This window comes from Spodoptera frugiperda, chromosome 25 (assembly GCF_023101765.2).
Source record: "Spodoptera frugiperda isolate SF20-4 chromosome 25, AGI-APGP_CSIRO_Sfru_2.0, whole genome shotgun sequence".
NCBI lineage: Eukaryota > Metazoa > Arthropoda > Insecta > Lepidoptera > Noctuidae > Spodoptera > Spodoptera frugiperda.
The window spans coordinates 8,068,669-8,091,302 of record NC_064236.1 but is presented as its reverse complement, the minus strand read 5'-3'; the positions used below and the strand labels follow the sequence as shown (position 1 = coordinate 8,091,302).

Here is a 22,634-nt window from a genome sequence, read left to right as displayed (position 1 = left end):
TCAAGTAGCTGTATCTGTCACACTGCTCCGGCCATTTGGTGGCCTTAATGCATTGCAGGGCTCGGGCCGTAGCCGGCGGGCCTTGTCCTTGTTGCACCGATAGGCGTGGGTACATGGTTGTAGCCTCCAGGCTTTTGGTACACAGCCATCACTTCCAGCCACCAGGCATCAAACGTTTTGTCCAACGCCGTTACAACTATACATAAAAAATGTGCAATGATTATTCTTGTCTCATTTAGAGGATCCGTGGAAAGGCTTGTGATGTTTATTAACAGCATTTATTCATTCTATTTATTTTAAAATAAATGAGGTTTTGCATCCGCCAGTTTATTTGAACAGAGCAATACTAGCTAGCCATATAAATAATAAAATGACCACAATTAATGACCTAGTTCTTAAATGCGTACCTACCCTTCCTATCTTTACGTATCTTTTTACTGAAAAAACTATGAGCAAAAAATAACTTTTTGTTTCGTTTTACTCCCAATTTTAGAGTATAAAATTTTTGCCTCGTTCCGAAGAGGTATGCGTTCCTATGTCGGTCTTTAGCCCGTGGCGTAAAACCTAGGGTCACTCGCATAGACATTGAGCTCCAAGTACTAAATGTAAAACCATCGTCCAACCATGCTTAAATGGTGAATCCTGGTGTATGGTGCCAACGAGGTAACTTCACTGACTGAATGACGGAATATTCTACTTTACTGTGTCGCAAACGCCTATCGGTGTATGGTTTCTTAGAAGATTGTTTTTGGTAGGATTTAAAAGCTTTTCTTTTCTTTTACTGGGTTATTTCGGATTTTCGAAAATTTTTCGGTAGTAGCACGGTGTCTGGAATTGTGTCCAGTATGTGGCAATAGGCTCACCCCCTATTACCTACATCAGCTACCTGCCAATAAAATTCCCGTCAAAATCGGTCACGTCATTTCAGAGATTACACAGAAAAAACAGATAAAAATGAACACTCCAATTTAATTTATAAATGTGGATTTTATTTTATTATTTCTTATGAGCTGTACAACCTGCTATTGTGATATACGCTACCAATTAACTAAGAAACATCTACCTCGATGTACGTATCTCACACGACAATGGTAATACAATGACGTTTACTCACTTTGGTGGCACCTGCCTCGGACGTTTCCTTAGGTACACTGGCTTAGGGCTGTTTCTACCCTCCAGGCCCGTAATGGGAACAACGCATACCTATAGTATATTGATTGCTGTCTACTTACTTAAAGGGTAGCCCCAAGCTGTGTACCTATAAATATTGTATTGTATGAACCACTAACCCTACGGCTACGTCTTAGGATCTTTTCCTAATTTAGGATTTATTTTAAAGGAGGAAACTTTGGTGTTGTTAGATGTACTTTTATAATATGTTTTTTAGAAAATGTAGCGCCATAGGATGGTATAAGTACATTCATATTTGAGAATATAAGTTTTTAAACTGACATGGTTACTGGTAATATCATTAGAACTTTAAACGGGATTTTACCATGTTTATTAGTTTATCATCACGGATGAACTTTTCTAAGTTCATCTGTGAATATGGCGCTTGCAACAGTGCCGAAATATCGCGAATTCACAAAAACTAATAAACATGGTAAATATCCCATTATAAGTTCTAATGATATTACATATTTGATAAAGAATTTTTTTAAACTTAAAACACAGTATGAAACTTCGTGCTACGTACAATTTTGTTTGTAACTCTAATTCCTCGTCTTCATCAGCCAGTATCCATCCACTCCGGGACATGGGCCTCTTCTCTAACCCGACAGCGAAGAGATCTATAACTCTTTATCTAGTAGTCCAAAGTTCAAAATTAGAGAAGTAGAGTAGTTAGAAGCTCCCATAAACAAGAACATTTGTTTAGGGTAAGGAGTAAGCGTAGTGTAAGGTCTAACCCTGGCATTCTTAGTACTGTCGTGATACATCATTATCGTCTATTATATTGTTCTTACACCTTGTGCACATACAACTCTACCGCCCAGCTTTACTGCTCTAACTGCGATCGGATTTTTAAAACCAAGTTCGGTCTGGCCAGTCGCATCAGGGCCCACGACAGGAAATAGCTTATCTAAGGTCGCCGTTAGCGAAATCGGTAAGGAGGACTATATATTAGTTCCTGTGAACATATTACCTCGAACTGTGTTGGTGTAGCTCTTCATATGTCTTAATTTAGTCTCTTCTTGGTTTTCCCATTTAAGTAAACGTTACTTTTGATATTTTGTCCTGTACTTTGATATCTATTACGGTTTTATTCAGCTTGACCTGTTTGTTTGTTTGGGTCAAAAGTAATTGGAAGTTAACACCCTTTCTGACGTCTTATTGACCTGATCTTGGTACACTTGATGACCATACAATATAAGCCCATTAAAGCCGTTTAACATTAAAAAAAATATATGTAAGTATTGCATGTTTGTCGAATGCTTCAGTTAAATTCGTTTTATTCCTTAGACATTCAGAATCTGTAAATCATTTACGTCATAATCGATAAAATGTTTAGTTCGGAGCTATTGGAAATGCAAGCATTAAATCCAGTTCAATTTAGTTCAAATAGGTTTATCAGATAATTAATTTAGTACAATATTACATAAACAGCACCACAAACGAACCGGAAATGATTTGAAAGCAAATTCGTATCTGGCCAAATTGAAATAGATATGTTAACCGACGCAGTGCCTTTTTGGTAGGCTTTTAATTCACAGGTACGGTACATATTTTGTTACAATCCATTAAGTGTGGTAGAGAGGTACCTTAAAAAAGCAAACAATATTTGTTTCATGAGTGAAAACTAAATGTTGTTCAGGCAAATCGCTTTGAAATATTTCAGCGGAGGGTCGCGCGCGTCGCTAGGTACGAAGAACTTTAGAAGCGCGACCGTAGGCGGCGGTAAGTCGATAGCTCAATGACTCAGTCTCGAAGGCTCCAGGCAGTTTCAAAATAATTTTCGAAATGATTGTTCTGCAGATGAGCGCCTCGAGTAAAATGGCCTGAGGTATCAAAAGCAGAGCTACGAATAGGTGTGCTTTAATATCGTCGGCGCCGAACGCTGCCGGCGAGCGAGCAGCGCCGCGACGCCTGCGGCCTCAGCCCCTCCGCCCCACAACCCGCTCCACATTATGCCCCGCTTATAATATAATATAATCATATTTGTATGTATGCTTCGCAACCGATGTGGCTAAATAATAATTTATGGCCTCAGTGCGTTTTATATGTATACAGAGCCAACGGCGATGACCAAGTCGTGATGTGCCGCATGACCACCGCGCGGCTGCAGCGATCATTCTTACATTAACCTCGAGAAATTTGGATGGCCTGCGAAAAAAATTGCGCCCCAAACGTCTTATTCCAAGATAATAATATTTTTAACATAAGCATACAAGCTTGTTCATTCTCTCTACTAAATTTGCAATCTGCTCAGTAACAGACAAGGGCAATTTATTATTTAAATAACATTACGTGCATTATTTAGCTTCTAGTAAAATTCGAAGTAGCTACATAATAATTATCATATTTATTGCTGTCAGCAGTTACTCTCACGTTCTAAGTATGTGACACTCGTCTTACGTGACTGCCGTGTCCTATATTGAAAAAGTGCACAGTATTTGTTTTGGAACATAGAGCAACGCGGACCTCGTACGGAGGCCCGCGTTGCTCTATGTTTTGGAATAGTCAACTAATCAGTCCATAAAGAGTTTGCGATAACTAGATGCTTATTGAAGCTGTTCAAGCACCATTATTTTGCCATTGCTAAAATAATTTTTGCAGAAGTTCTGACTTCAGCACTTTAAAACATTTTATTTTGTCATTTCTAACTGTAGATACCTACCCATTATATTTTGACTGCCCCTTTGATCGTACGAGCGCAACTACCAAGGGGGGTCTGCCGGACTCTTAATAAATTTCCACGTCGGGCTTTTTGTATGGTAATAGGTTCATCCTCTGTGACATACCTTGAGAAATTTTATATACACCCCTCCGCACATTAAAAAGTATATAGTTTGTAGTAAAACTGTTCAACCTTCACTTTGATATAAAAAAGTGGGAGGATGGAATTTTCGCCTAATGAGTACGGTACGGTAGTGTTAATTATTTGCCTACGTTCTAATGACAATTGACTGTCCAGCTGTCATATCCTGACTACAGACAGAAGGGCAGCAGAGTTTTGGTATTTGATTTCCGCTTCTATCCCTTGAATAGGAAACCCTAAAAATACAGATTTATGACAATTTTTTCATCCAAAAATATTCGATATCGAATATTTCGTTGAAAGTAATATTGAATTTTCCATTAACGTACAAATTGTACTCAAAACAGGAAGGTAATCTAGATGCCTCCGGCAGAAAAGTTACTAGTTCCAACGGGACACACACAAGTTGCACGGCAATTTTTTTATCATACAAACTGAAAAATTTTAGTAACCTGTCGAAAAGTTTTCAGACTTTCATACAATGGCTAATTGGACGCCTTATGACAGCAATGCCTAGACGTATGAGTACGAAATGTGACTCTATTTTACCTCACGTTATTATGAACGCTTAATGACAAATTGGAGCAGTATTTTGCTAAAGTCTACAGAACAGACATTTCGTATAATAACTTGAACTAGATTTTCGTACTTCCCAAATGTTTTGTCTCTGTTCTACTAACTAAGTCACAAACGAAGGAAAACATCGTGAGGAAACCTGGGCTTATTATTTTAAAGTTTGAAATCACCAACCCGCATTGAGCAAGCATGGTGATTAAGGCTCAATCTTCTCCGTGCGAGAAGATGTCTTTCATCTCAGCATTGGCCACATAGGCTGATGATGTGATGTGTGACTCACTAACAAGTTTATGAGGGTGGCTTTTGATTCTCAATGCCAAGTCCAAATAAAAAAAAATGTTTTGACATCACTACATAGTGCATAAATGCTGAGTATGTAGGTACATAGGTGCATCTGTGCGTGTGTATGTTATTTTTTATTTTATATATTTATGTGTAATTGAGATAAGATTGTGACTAAAAGCGAAAACGGTATTGATGTACCAGTGAACGTTAGAACACACTAACTTATTTTAATGTAAAATTGTATTCATAAGTCTCCGCCTAATTCAAAATTATACAAGAATTTTGGTTAATTATTATCCTAAAGATTACGTCATACGATATTCTATAAAATGTAAGGAAACTGATTAGTTGAGCCAACAGTTAATCTTTAAAAATGCATTTAAGTATGTATGTATCAGACAACAGTTTTCTTTTGATCCAGGTCTCTTTGATTTCACTCATGTGTATTGTGTAGTCTGTGAGTACCTACCGTAGCATGTTAGTTCACCATCTTCAGTAATAAAGTGTTCTGAAGCAGAAATTTAATATGCGTTTATAACAGACTGGTACTTCTAGATAGTGATTATAAAATACTCTATAGATAAAGCTGCGTAGTCTGTTTGCGATCAAATAACCAAACTCCTCAGCCCTGATATTAGTTTATACTGTTATATAGGAACTTACTTGAAGATAGGTTATACGTAGTTTTAGTCAACATTAACGTTCACGTCATATCGTCGATATATTTCAACGAATGTACTAACTTATTGTTCAGTAATGTAGGTAAGTACCTACTTAGGTATTGCTTTTTTGTTCTTTGAGTCAGTAAAGTAAAGCTCCCTTGTTGGTTTTAATTCCGTCGTTGTCTGTGAGATCAAGAAATAGTTTTGTGCTGTTTGGTGTGGCTTGCGCCTTAGAGGCGAGATAGCCGGAGGCCCAAACATAAAGTATTGATAAAACGGAAAGGGTGCCTACAGGCCGCGAGCGCCGCCGGCGGCCACGACATTGTATTACGACCGCTCTATTGTGTGTTGAGTACACACCAATAATTCTCAAATAACGTACCTGCACACTATATTATAATATTCACTACAGTATAAAGCTAAGAAATATTATATTCAGAACGTTCCCTAGGTACATACAGGCACCTAGGGCGCCACTCACTATGTGTAGATACGTAAAACCAAAGTTAAAATCGTCTACATGCGGTGTAGCAAACCCTTTCCGTCTGTCCGGTTCGTAATGAGAATAATTGGAAATCCGTATTCACTTTTCAATACCTCAAATTCGACGCGGCGTTTGATTGAATCGAAAGGAGATAAACGAGAACCAAAACCTACGGGCAGGGTACGACAGCCGAAACGATTGAACAAAGCACAAATCCCCTTGTGATGTTTTTTCAACTATTTTGACCATCTGCTCAGATAAAGGAAGCTCTGTGGGGCTGGCGATCTTTTTAAAAAACAAAATCTAGGCTGCTATTATCGCGTGTCAGTTAATTTGGGAATAGGGAAAGGATTGAGTTGTTCGAAATTCTGACATTCAATTTTCTACCCAATTATCGAGTCTGTCGTTCGAAAATCATTTTGAGTTTTCAATTAAAAGTGAATACTTACTCGCAATCCGCAATTCTCGTAGGTCGGCTGTACATATACACTGTACAGTCACAGTGTGTTCAGTATAGTTGACCGTTGCATGCATTGATCATTATTAATGACTGAGTATAAATATGATTAATATTAATTGAATACTAATTTAGTACACGGAATACAATATGTATTGTGTATCTGTAAGTAAGTAGCTATCTATATAGTTCATATTATGTTAATATTTGAAACAAATATTTTTATTTTCGTTAAGAGATTGAACGTTTTTCTATAATAAAATTGATTATATGGACAATATGCTCGATTAACTACTATTTAGCTTTTCATCTAACTGGATTTCTATAAACCTCTTCTATATAAGAGGATTTGACCCTAGTACGAGTTTGTTTTGTGCGTTCGGCGCTCTGGTTGGTTGGTTTATTCGAGCCGGTCAATCAGAGCGCTGAACGCGCTCGTTTCGAAACTCATACTAAGGGTACTATATAAGATTAATATCTAAGAGAGTAATATCTAAGAGTAAATGTCAACTGTACTAGCATGTGGATCGGGATATTCAGGTGAGACAGCCAAAAGAAAACATTCACAGGAACAGGACGGAATACCCGTGGTTTTGTCAACTATACCGAAATATACTTGAAAGAAGCTTTGTTTTAGTACCTGCATAGCTTTTAGTTGTACATACACACGTTGACTATCAGATTGTTACTTTACCTTACCTTTGAGTGTTACTTACTCTTACACGTAATAAATGTACCTACAGTACTGCACAAATGTGAAGGCTTGTATAGATGTTTGTTTAATAGTCACTCAACACGTGACTCCAGTGGACATCTGTCCACTAGAGTCGCTGCCACAAAGGTAGGATAGGATTAACAGATATATATTTCTTAGACAAAAATGTGAGCCGAGCTGTTTAGAGAAGCACTTCTTGCTATTTTATTTATTTTTTATTATGACTGTCATATCGACACCAGCAATTTATACTACGCTAACTCGAAATTTGGAAAAAACTGTTTTTATGCCAAGTTGCTTAAAATGTGTGTTTACATACGTCATAAAAAAATTGAGAAGAAATATGCAAAAATAAGAAAGTTACAAATCTTATAAAACGCTAAGTAAAGGTACTTTTTGAAATCACTCGATTTATATTACGCCAACTATTATTAGCGGAGTGTGCACGAGGATCACTTTGGTCAAAGTCCGTGCAACACTGCACTAACACATAGTTAGCGTAGTTTAGTGCGTTCGTGTGTATACTTGTTCGTTTGTAAAATGAACGACTTAGCGACTTTTACATAGTAAATACTTATGTGTTAACGTATTAATTAGTTTATCAATGGTACGTTGACTATTCTTTTTGTGAGTAAGTACATGTTCTTTATAAAATATTGAAATATGCATCAGATGATTGATCATGCACTACGACGTCCCGTACTACACTACGCTAACATAAGTTAGACGTGTATAAGATGTAATTTTTTTTAATGAATTACGTTTATATACGGCTAACTTGCGCTAAATCAAAAAATAGAAATAATTAAGGAAATATAAATATGAGATATTACAATGAATAAATTAAATATTAAGCATACCAAATTTCAAAAAAGTATCTTAATTAATGTAAAAGTTATCACGTTTTTCCCTTTAAACGCCTCTATTGTAAAGTACGCTTTTTGAGTTAGCGCAGTATAAATTGCTGGTGTCGATATGTCCACAGAAAATACATAGTAGGTACCTATTCCTCAGACTGGTTAAGCATATGTGACGAGACTTATCCGGTGTGTAGCATAAATATACTTTACATACAAATGCTAAATAAATACCCAGAAATTTACTAAATATTAAAGTAGCGGGCATGCCCTTGGGTTAGCCCTAAAGCAAGAGCCGGTGCGTAAATTTCTTAAAAAAAAACACAACGGTTAATAAAAAAACAATATAGCTTTGAACTCACTTCCCAGTTCTTACCTATATGTAAAATGTAGTTTAAAAACTAAAATCAATAAATTACCCTGATGTTTGCTTCCTCGTAGTAACATTCAAGATTACAGTCAGCCGAATAAATACAAAGAAAACTAAAACTGGTCAATTTGATTAACGCCAGCGGTAGTTTGGTGCAGAATCGCATGTGCATTTTTTAGAGGTAGGCTGTAAGGGCAGCATGGAATAAGACCCGCGGCGATGCTGGAGGCACGTGTTCTGTCCACGTCCACGTGCGCTTCCGAGGCGAAATATCTTGGAGCCTGCATGGTGGGCTGCCACGTGTGTCGGAGAATAATTATTCCCGAACCCCAGTCCCTCAGTTACAATGACAATGACTGACTGAAAACCATCTTCGTCTGTAGTTCAATAGAATAAAATCCAGATTTTAGCAAATTATTAAAATTTTTGTCCACGGCACCAAGGCGGTGACGTTGCGTACACCCTGAACTTAGGTTCAAAAATATAAGTAAAACTCCGTATATCTGGTTTCGTAGAAAGTAAAATCATTCTTCAGTTGAAAAAATATTAATATTATATAGTTACGAAAATATAGATGTTTGTGTGCAACGTTTGTTACGGATTCCTGGAATCTTGGACTATTAGAACATAGGTATTTATAAATTTAAACTTTGGTAATAGACGATAGTCTATTGTTGAAGATAGTTTAGGGGTAATTTGGTGAGTCCGAACTGGATACGCGATTATACAGCCTTCATTGGCATACAAAAAACAACTACTTATAATAGACTACCGACGTTGCCTGCTGACGTGTATTTAGAATCCATAAATTAAATATTTACATTACATTTTCAGCGGCCACACCTTAGAGGCAACAGTGCATTCGTTTTTATGTAGGTTGCCCCAACAAAGTTTTAATTCAGGTTCCCAGTACCTTGCCTCGGGACAGTAATTATTACAGTTGGAATAGAAGGACCGGCCAACCCATTGGCGAACCCGCCGGCTAACCCGCTGGTACATTGCCACCCTTTGAACCATTTTTAAACTAAAAAAAGTCATATATTTAAACTGAAATGAATTCATCAACATCATAAAATATGAATAAAAAAATGAAGATGTATACAAAATTTAGACGTATTTTATTAATTTTAAAGTTCACTTTTGAATGTGACGGTCTGTTGAATGTTACAACCAAAATGAATGAATGAACCAAATTTTGTTCGTCATTTGTATATTACACTCATATAAAAATTCTCGATTCTTTTCAATATTTGCTTTGAATAAAATGCACATAATTTTACAATACTTTTTATGGCCCTGTAAACGGAAAAGTGTAAACCCTAGATATCTCTTTTAGGCAAAGGATATTTGAATATAAAATCTAAAAAAAGATTCATATCAAAATCGGTATGTATTGAGCAGCATAAATGGTATTGGTACGTTTTACTTCATACAAAATTCGTACTAACTATGTATGTACCAGTACTACATATTCCCCAATTAATTTATATTTCAAAATTATATAGAGAAACTAAAACGAAGCGTTACTTTGGTGTAGTTTCGTAAAGGCTAAGCTCCTATTGATCTAAAATTATCCCATGAAATTTGTCGAACTTAATCAACCGTTCATTTCTGTGAAATTCAATCTCTAAATATAGATTTTAATATACGTTTAAACTGGTATCTAGTTATACAGCTTGTTAGGTAAAGGTAGAGGGAAGATATTTATTGCTATGTACTTGTTTATATAGGTTAGTCACAGAGTCTATTTTGGTAAATAGAAGTTATCGAAATTAAACACATTAACTAGATTTTGTAGTATGCCTATGTATAGGTACATAGTAGAAGTATAATAATATACTAGTATACTAAAAATATACTAGTACTTATTATTTATTTTGAATCCCACAATTCTTTAATTTCCTGAAATATTTCCAAACCCAAATTATCGTTAAATGTTCAAGAAAAGAAAGCTTCAGCTTCATTGATGGACAAACTGACAAACAAGACAATTGTTGTCTTATTGACATAGGAATAAATGATTTGACTTTGACTTTGACATGATCGCTCCTAATAACAAAATACGAGTATTTAGCTAAAATTTTATGAAACAATACATTAGAGAGAAGAATGAGAACAGTGGTGGTCGGTTAAATACATTGTATATCCTGTCAGACGGTAATTATGCTATTATTTATCGATACAAAAACCACTACATTATATTACTTTTCTAACAAATTATTACTAAGGTGTAACATTGTAGCATAGAGAGACAGGAACATATAATTACATATCGATACCAGTGTACACAACATATTGATATATCATGACAACAAACCACAAATCAAAGCAAAAAGGTTTTGATTTATTCTAACAAGACATCATACACTTGAGTATATGAATCAATTGAACCAAATTGAGACATTACTCTTTGAAAACAACTTTATTGACCCGTATATCAAGTATCACTTACGACACCCAGCCTTATTAAACTCCTTAGGTACTCTGCTAAGTACCTATCTAGAATGCTAGTACATCTACATTGTGCCTAGTTACAAACGAATACGAAACACTCCACACAAGCAGTTGATATGCAAAGAGTGGGTTAGAAATACGTCAGAGGGATTAACCTCAGGCGATATTTTCGAACGTGGCGGATAGCGGATTGACGTTTTGAATCGTTGTTCGAACTTCGGACATACATAGGCGCACATCACATCACTAAACTGACACTTGATGTACGAACCCACGAACTATTTTAACTGAGATGTAGGTATCATACATCTGAGGAATTTTTTCGATGCTTTTTTGGTATGATGAACGATGCGTCGCCCCAAGCAGTGGTGTGCCCCGAGACATCGGAGGGATCGCATGCGCTTCCCACTGCCGTAGGCGCAGAATACTTCGTCACTGGTGTACTCAGCTTACTGATAAATATATACGATAAATTATTTTTATTTAAAGTTTTATAGTTACCCATAGTTTGCGCAGTCCACAGAATCCGCTAAAGTCTACAGAATTCTTTAAAGTCCTCAGAATAAGAGTGTTTTGGATTGAACGGTACGAACAAACATCATTATAAAATTATTTTTACGTACTTTTGCGGTAAAAAGCTAAATATAAAAAGTTAAATAAAAATAATTTTTGGGAGACTTTCTAGTTGTAAATAACAAAAATATAGTTTTACACCCTTGCATTGTTTGAATAATTACTGTTTCAATTGTTTTTATATTTTCCAAAATATTCAATATATCCAAAATATACATATATATTTTGGATTATATACATATGTATATTTATATGTGTATATATGTATATAGGGCTATATACAAACCGTACATAAGTTTAAGGAAATGCTTTTTAATGAATACTTTATTCACAATGATTTATACGAGTATATCGGGTTTACGCATTCAATCTAGAGCTGGATAGAGGTATTAAAATATAATTTCCGCGCTATTACGAGTTTAAGTGGAAGCATATTCACGTTCTGTCATCCATCTTGAATCGCAGGGCTCCAGCTCTGTTATTTTACAACTAAAATATATGTACCTAAATCAAAGTAATCACTAAATTATATTTTTCTTACCTAAATGTATTGAAAAATATATGAAGATATACGACCCACGTGCAGTTTGTTCAATTATTGTTGTCACACGGGAACCTTTTTGTTCAGTTAGTTTTCTTGATAGTACACAGGAGCAGACTATGATTTTGTAACAAATGTTATTTGCTTAACCAAGAATTTATATGATGACACTACATCTTTTACAGTTCTCATCAGTCATCTTCTACAGTCGAATTTTTTTTTTGGATATATGCTCTTTAAATACTATGATATTTTTGTAATTATGACTGCACGGTCAGTGCGGTGGCTGGGGAACCGGCTGCCACAAAAGGTGTAGCGGGTTTGATTCCCGCACGGAGCAATTCTTTGTGTGATCCAAATTGTTGTTTCGGGTATGGGTGTCATGTGTATCTGAACATGTATGTTTGTAAACGCACCCACGACACAGGAGAAAATCCAAGTGTGTGACAACGTTATTTAAAAAAAAACTAAAAACTAAGAATTAGATTCAATTTCACAAGATTTAACTCGCAGGATGTGCATCCTTTTAATTGAAGTATTACTTTAACCATGTATAGCTAATTATATTTTATCAAGTTAGTATATCTTTCGTTAGGAGTCCAATTAAACAAAACAAAATAAAAACACTCTAGAGGTAAGCAAGGATATGAAAGTAATTTCAAAATCATCTTGACTGATAAGCTAGATATTTTTAGTAATGCTGATATGCTAAGCTTATATATATCTACTATAAAAGGTTTATATATTATATATATATATTACTGCTGACAAACGACCACCCAGAACAAAAACACCAGCTGATATCGTCATGTATAGTCGTTTACATTTACGCAACGCTGCCATTTCTCAAGAAATTAAGCTTACACCCAAGCGTTCGTTATTTTCATATACTTAATTATGATAATTAGTTTTTAATCTTCTGTAGTTTTTTGTGTCACAGGTACATGTTGATCTATTGTTAGTAGCTGCTTTGACTTCACACATGTATCGAAAGCCTTAGACGGTTGAAGTTTATTACGTTGGTCGGTATCCAGCGATTAGGTATTTGGGCTGTCGCGGAGCAGGCAAACAGCCTCAGGCATATTTATAATGAAACCAGACAGGTAAGAGTGGTGGCTTGCTTCGCGACGTAACGCCCTCTAGCGGCTCGCTACTGTAACTACAAGTATACAGTAGCCGTCTTTACTCGCTTGATTTCCAACTCGTTTCTCAACCTGTGTACTATTTACTGCGAGCCACTAAATACCATATTTTTTCTCTACTTTTACTAAATGACTATAATTCTCAGTGATTACAAAGCGTGTAATAATAGTCCGAGGTAGCCATAAAAGCTCGCTAAAAATGTCTCTTTAGAGAACAATTTACTTCGTTTAAATTATGCAAAATGCAAACGTAAAAAGGCATTTTTATTCATTTGAGAATTCCGAGACCTGTTTTGTGTTATAATTTGGAGAGGTAGGTTACGAACAAGAGCAAGAAGAAATGAACTCATTATGTCTAGTTGTTTCTGTTGTACATAGAGTTTATTTCTTTAAATAATGCTGAGGTAGCAAGGAACTGTGGGGAGAATAAAGAGCGCCTTACTTTACAGTCACAAGTGTACCCTGAATAGAGCGTTAGGTGTGAAACTAGTGAGATAGGCCACCAGCCGACTGCGCCGGAGATGCATTCAAGAGATAAAAAATAATTGAAGTCGGACTTGGTCCGGTGTGTGGCCGCGGGCGGCTAGCCAGCCACACGACATGGCAAATGACAATTTTCATTGCAATTTGTTACTTGCAAACATCCTGAGTACCAACTATTTTCACTGTCAACGTAAATGCTACATGAATAATGTATTTAAAAAGGTTGCTATTATTTATACAGGGGGTGTTTATTATTTCTTCGTATGTAATTAGATTGGCATTTATTTAAGAGAAAGAATTAATGTAGTAAAAATATCGATGGGTAGTCGGAGAAGGGTGCCGTGGGAGCGATGGCAGTAGGTCGGCTCGTTGGCTGCTCCCACGCTGACGGCGTCTCACGTCTCCTACACTTTTACATTTCCAACATCATCGCAATGGTTACCTACGGGTTAAACCTTAAAGCAACGTTCCCTCCGTGTTTAGGAAGATGGCTCATCACATCGAAGCAATCATTTTGCTAATGCAGCTTGCGTGAGTTTATCAGTTTTATCTTGATAGATTCTTTTATGGGAAAAATGTTGGTTATTTTCATTAACATTAAAATTAAAACATTTTATAAAATGTAATTCGTACATTATTACATACATTTTATTTAAGGCAGCGATCAGGTTTTAAATAAACTGTATAAAGATATTTCTTAAGATGATGTAGAGGTTGAACTTCGTTCGATTCTTTCGAATTAATTAAAATCAATCAACCTTTAAAAATCTTGTACAAATGTACACTGCTATATTTACTGCTACTAGTGTTTTAATTTTATGAATAAATAACACTTAACCTAAACTTAATTATTTTGTCTTACATAATCCACAGTCTTGATATTGACTAAAACTAGAAGTACATAGGGTTGTGAATTCAGTTTCGATTTGTACTGAACTTCCATCTTCACTCCAGGGAATGTGAGGTACACGGTGTGGTATAGTATATTTTTTATTACGAACTTTAATTTCGTGTAGCCTCCGCCTGAGGGATCTCGTTGCCGATTGCCGGGGGCTTTAAGATGTGGTCTAAATAGCGAAGCAGGCGCCCAGAGCCCCACGTACCCGCGACCTCCTCAGGCATCCTATCATTATACGAAGAATTAAAATTCTATGTACTAAACTACAAGATAATTGGATCCCTGTATTCGTATCAAGTTCTAGATGCGGTTTACGATAACATATGGAAAATAAAAAAAATACTTGTCAACTAGTGATAGCCAAATAATGCAATAGTGGTTCAAGAATTTAAGTATTGTGTGTATTATTAAAATAATTTCATTCTATTTGTGTACAATTTTAAATGCACTACTGCCGCACTCAGAGTCATTTAATGATTACTTAAACTATTCCTTAGCAACGATTTTGTATATAAAACAATTGCTAAGGTCTGGATTAAGTAACCATTAAATGTCTCTGAGTGCGGCGGTAAGTGTGTGTGTTTCGTAAAATATGTGGAATTACATAGTTCATTCGTTATTAGGATATAACATCTAATATCGGATCATTTCATGGAAGCTGCCTTTGTGTAAACTAATAATTTACGTATTATAACATGCCAATACCTGCACAAACTCTCTAATATAAACAACATATAAATATAAGTTATTTACTCGATGTTACGTAAACAGTATATTAGAGTTATTACATATTACTAACATCGAAATGACTATCAAGTCATAATATTTGCTTTAATAAGGACATTATTGGATTCAACATTCGTAATAGTTTCTTCGTGATTGGCATAGTCGTTGGGTGAACGTGTAACGGGTTCGCTTACCACGTTGACCAAAAAGTACTTACTCGAAAAGCACAAAAGTGGCTCCATGTCTGGGAAGGTGACGTTTTCCTACTTCCCGTGCCTCGGAATGTATTACATTCCTTAGTCTCGGTTGTCATATAAAGGTTGCGATAGTTGTTAATTTCCAATAATCTCAATACATAATTCAAGTGTTGGAAAGCCATGCTTCGGCATGTATGGGCCGGCAGCCACGGCCTTACAGAAAACCGACGTAAAACGACGCTTGTGTTGTGTTTCGTTGTGTGAGTGAGGTTACCAAAGGCCCAATTTCCCCCATCCTAATCTTCCCAATCTCCAATTTCCCAACGACACTTAAATTCCTTACCCCCAAAAGGCCGGCAACGCACTTGTCACGCCTCTGGTGTTTCAAGTGTCCATGGGCAGCGGCGATTGCCATTAGGTGATCCGTTTTCTCGTTTACTGGCTTGTTACATAAAAAAAATATAAGAATCAGCACTCAGCATCGTCTTCAAAAGTAATTGAGAAAAGCCAGAAAAAAAATAAAAAGAATAATAATTCCCCTGCTCTTTCTTCCTGCATAACAATTCAGTTATTTAAACTCATAACTGAAAGCAATTTTGTAATAAAGCAAATTCCATTTGTAGACGTGTTTCATCTCATAAAAACAAATAAAATTACTTTAGCTCAGCTCAGACGGTGCCTGTTGATTCTTTTACAATTGTCGAGCATTAATCCAAGCTTTTAGTGGTCTTGGACACTTTCCTAACATTACTTAGTATCTAGATAATGCTGCAAGTCTTTTTTATTTTATCTGTTAGCACCTTGCAGTCTTCATCTTATTTTTATTTTCTCCTTGTTTAATAAAATGTCTTTCTTGGTACTTAAATTGTATCGTAATTGTAATTAAGTCTTATGCATTTATGAAAGATTTGAATTTGTTGTTATTGTTTGTAAGTATGTACCAGGCTTTTTGTGTAAAAAAGTCAAAGAAACGTGGCACAGAATTGGAGGACAAAATGTGATCGAATATTGTATCACTATTACTTCGGCGTCCCATTTTGTCTGGCTACCTGCATGGGAGACAGGTGTGAGGTTATGTGTATGTATGCACTATTGGTTTTGGTAATCCAAATATACGTCGTGGACATCAGTTTATTCCTTTACGAAAGTCGCAATGGTGACCATTTGACTAATGAGGTAGTTGTTAGTCTGTCGAAGCAACCCTCGGGATGTATCTTTTATTGACTTTAATAGAAATCTTAAATGTTGTTTATAAAACGGTATCCATTTTATTAACAAAGCCTTGCGATGTAGTCTATTTATTGGATGCGCTTCTTTCACGGTAATTGGTATTCGATACGTACCTAGGCGTTTTATATAGGTGGTTATTGAAGAAACAATATCTGCAAATAACTAATTCGATTTTAACAGGACACGAGTTCATCCATTTGTTTTTAAGTCAGTTTGATGGATCAGTTTTATTGTTTTTTTTTACCAAAACAAAGAATTCGTGTATCATAAAGTGTTCTTATTGGTAAGGACCTTGGTAGTACTTACCTACCGATTTAAGGGGGTTCTCCAGGTAGTACTTATCTAACATTTTTAAGGGAGGTTTTTAATGGTGGGGGGGGGAAGTAACCAATGACTTCTCTCGCCTTGAGTGAGGTGAGAGGGAAGTGTCAGACTCTTACTGATTAAAAACCACCCCGTTTCTACTCCTGGAGCAACAGTAAACCCGTTAGGTAGTCGGCAGCTCTTACCTACCCTGGCTCCTAAAGTAATTGAGATGTTATTAAGAAATGGCTATTGTTTCAGATGCAAGCCATCAAGGCAGGTAGTCCGTTGCCGGAGGACATGTCGTTGGCGGTGGACAGCAAGCTGATCGTGGGCATACCTCGCGTGGCCACCACCACCAAGGACAATGCGCCCGTCCACATCGACGTCGGTGGCACCATCTATACTTCGTGTCTGGAAACTTTGACTTCGTAAGTGTCAATCAAAGATTTGTTCCTTCTCCTCTAATAACATCTGATTTGTTTCGTTGCGGGATCCAAGACAGTCATTCATTACCCTGGGATGCGCCGGAGTTCAGTGTTCTGGTGTTTTCATGGTTGTATCTACTGTAGATCTTGGATTACAGGAGTTGCGGCGGTATGGGAGGTTTATTTATTTATTTATTTATTTATTAAAAAAACATGCATAATTTTACAGCTTAAGCCAATACATTATACAGTTAAAGATAAAATAAAATAGTACAATAATCTTAATTACTTAAAACTAATTCATCAGCCATCCATCTTCTCACAAAACTTTAAACATTCACGACATACATCCTTCCATCTCGCTGCGAACAAATCACACTCTGGTGCGGACGTCAAGAGAGCATTGATCATCGTCAATGCACGAACGAGTGGAGAATTTGCATGCGCGACTGTTCGGGCTGCCGGCACAGCCAGCAATGGGTGCTTGCGCGGCCTAAGCTGATGTTTTAGCACTGCCGGCACAAACAACCGCACCACCTGCGCCACCAGCTCGGGACAGTCAGATTGCCCGCGCAGTGTGCTACAGGCTGAAATAATGAGAGAATAATTCCGTCTCACTTCCAAAGAATTAAAATTTAACATTCCTAACAGAAACTTGGTAGGATATAGAAAAGGAGGTTGTGGCGGGTTTGTCCCACTAAAAAAAAAATATCAATCAAAGAAAAATAATTTATATTTTTGACATTTGAAAAAGTTTTGAACTTTACCTTTCCCGTTTGTAGTCCCCGTCTCGTGGTTACTTACCTACCGGGGGAAGTTGATACACATGATAGCTTTGAATGAATGTATCGAGAAATATCTAGTAAAAAACTCATAGCGGATTTTTTTGTAGAAAATGAAAAGAAACTGGCAAGAAATGCAGAAAACTTTTAATGATGTAGCAAAGGTATAAGAAACAAGTATCACGTCATAGGTATGATATGATCAGAGGTAGGTTTGTATACGGTTAAAATAATATCCGATACTTTCTTCCTTCTTTGTAACTTATTAATGACCGCATAAGTTCATACGTAGGTTCTTTTCTATAAGAACTTATATACTTCAGATGTGATGTATAGGCCTAGGTAGGTCCAGTTCGTAACAAATATGTATTAATTATTAACTACTATGGTAACCACTGGAGAAGTTAGTTACTTAAAAATAAATTAAACCCCTCACAATTTTATTGTTATTGGTCACGGTTTACTTTTCCATTTTTGATGAACTGAAAATAAACAACTGAATTGTTACTATTGTAATGAATGACTATCGATTGAGATATAAGTAAGTACATAATAGTAGTGATACTTTACGCTTGTTGTAACATGTTAGTAAATAACTACTAACATGACATAGAGTAGATCAAGGGATCGTGGGCGGGGTTGCTCAAAGGCTAGATTTTAACAGTTGTAACTTGTAAGGTCTAAAAGGGACATTAGACTACACTTACATACGACAGAATGATCATATTATATTACAATATGAGTTATAAGTAAGTACATAAAATATAAGTGACACTTCATGTTTGTTGTAACATGTTACTAAAGAACTACTAATATGACATAGAGTCAATCAAGGGATCGCGGGCTGGGTTTTTTGAACGTTAGACAGTTATTATGAGGTCTAATAGCGATAGCTTAGACACTCACTTACATACCACTGAATAACTACATTATATTATAATATCTGCTGTTCTGCCTATCAATGGACATGATGTGATTTCTATGCCTTGAATCTCCCCTACTTTCCATCTTAGTTTCTAACCATGTACATTTATTGTATGCCTAACAACTCTTTACTTTATTCTCTGTTGTTTATGACATTCCATAGATTCAGTGTGCCCGCGGGATCCTTGTAGCCCGCGGTCGTGCCATGCAAATGAGCCCCTGGCATTTTCATATCGTGGATATCAATGACAATGCTTGCGGGCAAATGAAGCGTCAACTCCAATTAAGTCTTTGTGCGCGATTATTTGCTAAAACATACTCAGTACTTTTTAATTAGTTGGTTTTTATTTTAAACTACTGTGAGTAGGGAGATAGTTGCCCGTATAAGTTGTTCATAGAGGTCGTGTTGACATCACGTACGAGTAATTGGTTGAATTATTTCAATATTATATTGTTATGTGTTTTTTTTATATTATACTAGCTACTTCCGCGCGGTTTCACCCGCTCTGCTTGTCTCCTATTCGTCATAGCGTGATGTTTTATAGCCTATAGCCTTCACAAAAAGAATTATTCAAATCAGACCAGTAGTTCCGGAGATTAATTTGCGCTTTCAAACAAACAAACAAACAAACTCTTCAGCTTTATAATATTAGTATAGATTGTTTTTTAGGTCACAAAAATTATGATTTTACTGGTAATACATACAAAAAAACCGGATTCATTGATTCAACACCCAAATTAGGTATTCCATCAAGATATAACATGAAAAAGTTTTTTCTTTTTGAGCCCGTTTTTATACTGAATCCTTCTCTTACAACTATAGAATGACTTTAGAAGTTTGTCTAAGTATCTCAATAGGTACTAAACATTTGAAAGTTTGGGTTTGCATGAAAATATACGCAAGTTTGTTGCATTTGAGCAAATAACGTCACTATCGGTGCAACAAGTTTGCGTGAAACTTTAGATATAATCTCTTCATGACTTAAAAACACGCATGAACAAACAATTTGTTTTAAAATAGTTTTGTTATAAAAACGTCTATCCTTTCAGATACACAACAAAATTGTTTATATAAATTGATTTCTCTAGAAGAGAATCGTGAAAAAGTTAAAGGTGGAGTGCGCTCGAAGAAATTACTTAAATATTAATATACCTACATACAAAGAACGTCTCACAAAGAGCGATATAAGCAATACCGAGATTATTTATTTATACATGCACGTATTACCAAGTCTTTGGTTACAAAGAAAACGGTACAGTATGCGATTAAAAATTGTTTACAACAGTTCTTGGGGTCTTTTAATACAACAGGAACTTAATCTACCGTTCATAGCCCTTCAATGGGTTACTGACCCTAGAAAACCATTTCTTCTTCTCCCGAGGCATAGTACTTGCAGATTTTACAGGAGGAACTCTTCATTATTCATCGAACTGAATAGTCAATCACCCTGTGTAATGTGTATTTATTCAGGGACTATGAATGCATCCTGTAGTAAACTTGTTGTGATGACGACAATCGGAGTGTTTTTCAATTGGACAGTACTTTTTAAAGATTCAAAGTTGAGTCTTTTGAGAAATTGATTATGATTCATCATCGTCATCATATCAGCTACAAGACATTCACTGCTGGACATAGGCCTCTCAGAATAACTTCTAGATAGGAGATAGGCCGGTTGGAAGCGACCTGCATCCAGCGGCTCCCAGGTCATCAGATTATAATTAGGGAACTGGAATTTTCCATAACTAATAGAAGTATCTTCCGATTTATTTCGTTTCGGGATCCAACTGACTCTCATTCATATCCCTGGGACGCGCCCTGTCATTCATATCCCTGGGACGCGCTGGACTTCTGTGTGCCGGTGTTTTCATGGTTGTATCTACTGTAGATCTTGGCTTACAGGGGTTGCAGCGGTATAGGAGGTTGTGGTGGGCTTGTCCCAAAAAAGATACTAATGGAAACAATAGTAAGATAATCTTGATACTTATATCAACAGTTTATGCTCAAGGAAATTGGTTTTATAAGCATTTTAGTTAAGTTTAAGTTTCAACATGTTTGTTCTCATAAACTTTTGTTCTAGATAAGCAATAATGTTCCTTCGACGGTGCTGTGGTTATTTTGCAAAACGATGATGTATGTACTTAGTTATTGTGAACTGCGCGCTGTGTTGAACTTGGTCTACATATTATAATTCGATTTTGTTGAAGTTAGTTCAAAATTAATTAGGTACTTACCTAGACGTCGCGTCGTCAAGCGATCTTTGTACAGTTTCAGAATCAATTCAATAAACGTTCTGTTATTTTTGTTTTTGATGTAGGTATGTACTTAATGAAACATTGTCGATGAAATTGAAATATGTACGTAAAATGCAAACAGCGTATTTAAATTAACATTTAAGGCTGGTAACGTATCTGTAACTCTACTGGTGTTATGGGTGTCCCTCATCGGTTGGACGGCGGTAATCGCTTACCAAATCCACAAAAAACCGGATCATAGACGTACTTACTGGTGTAAGATGAATTTAGTTATATTTAACACTTTAATAGACTCTCTTTCTCAAGTCTAGTAATGACGACGAAGGTTTTATCGCTAAAGAACATTCCCATAGGATAATTATGGGAAACTCGTTTTCCAACGTCGACATAGGCGAAGCCGCAGGCAAAAGCTAGTTACATGAATGAATAAATATAAAATGTCCACTTGAAGCAAAACACGCGATAATCTCATCGGATTCATTACATGGACAAGGACATAATAACAACCAGGTCTAATCAATGTTTCAAGTCTTATATTAGCAGTAAAATGAAATCTGTCAACATAATTTACCATCAAGCATTTTATTTCATACAAAAAACACGAACTAAACATTACATATACTGCTGTTAAGTATGTACTGGTTTACTGTATGCCTGTGCATTGGTTGGCATTCCGTTTCATACATGGCTAAATGATGCAAATAAACTCTTATAAACCAACAACCTTGATAAGAAAGAACGAAGCTTCTCACTAATTACGCCTGCACAGCAATTGTTTGCGCGAAGAAGCCAGGGCATCACGTCGCGGTGGTCGCGGCCCCGTTGCAAGTGATGTCGCTGCGTTATTTGACTACATGATCAGTGTTATGTGCGCTGTTAGCTCGCATTGTTTAAGCTTGTTTTATCTGAGCTCGCCGTGTTATTTCTCGGTGGGAGCGTCGGTCGGAGCGCGCCGCCGGCGCTGCCGCGGGGCCTGCGGGATATGCAGTGCTCCAACCCCGCCCCGCAACGCCGCCTTCGCCCCCTCACTTTTTCTTTTAATCAACTCACTTGGGGGCACAATATGAAATATTCTTCGCTTCAAAATCTTGCGAAATCATGAATATTCAGTGGCCAACAGTCGGTCGGTACTAGCAAATTGTATAGTAAGTTTAGCGTCTAACGATTCTTACGAAGAATATTGTTTATTCCTGTAATTAGGCTCCTAAATAACAATTTTCTCGATGATGTGTCAAAAGTAAGTAAGCCTGGCCTTTCTAATCTGACTCCTTAGAGAAGAAAGACCGAAATTAACTCAGAGGTAACTCTCTTTCTAAGT

General features: G+C 36.4%; 1 protein-coding gene and 1 long non-coding RNA gene across 2 annotated transcripts in view; one reads left to right on the top strand and one right to left on the bottom strand.

Moving 5' to 3' along the window:
• Positions 1–22,634, bottom strand: part of LOC126912367 (uncharacterized) — a 197,679-nt gene that overhangs the window by 45,328 nt on the left and 129,717 nt on the right. The window lies entirely within an intron of this gene.
• LOC126912364 (BTB/POZ domain-containing protein Tiwaz-like) overlaps positions 1–22,634 on the top strand; it is a 31,198-nt gene that overhangs the window by 2,749 nt on the left and 5,815 nt on the right. The window contains exon 2 of the mRNA XM_050704129.1: positions 17,191–17,360. Coding sequence (XP_050560086.1) covers positions 17,191–17,360 — 170 coding nt within the window. The remainder of the gene's footprint in view (positions 1–17,190; positions 17,361–22,634) is intronic.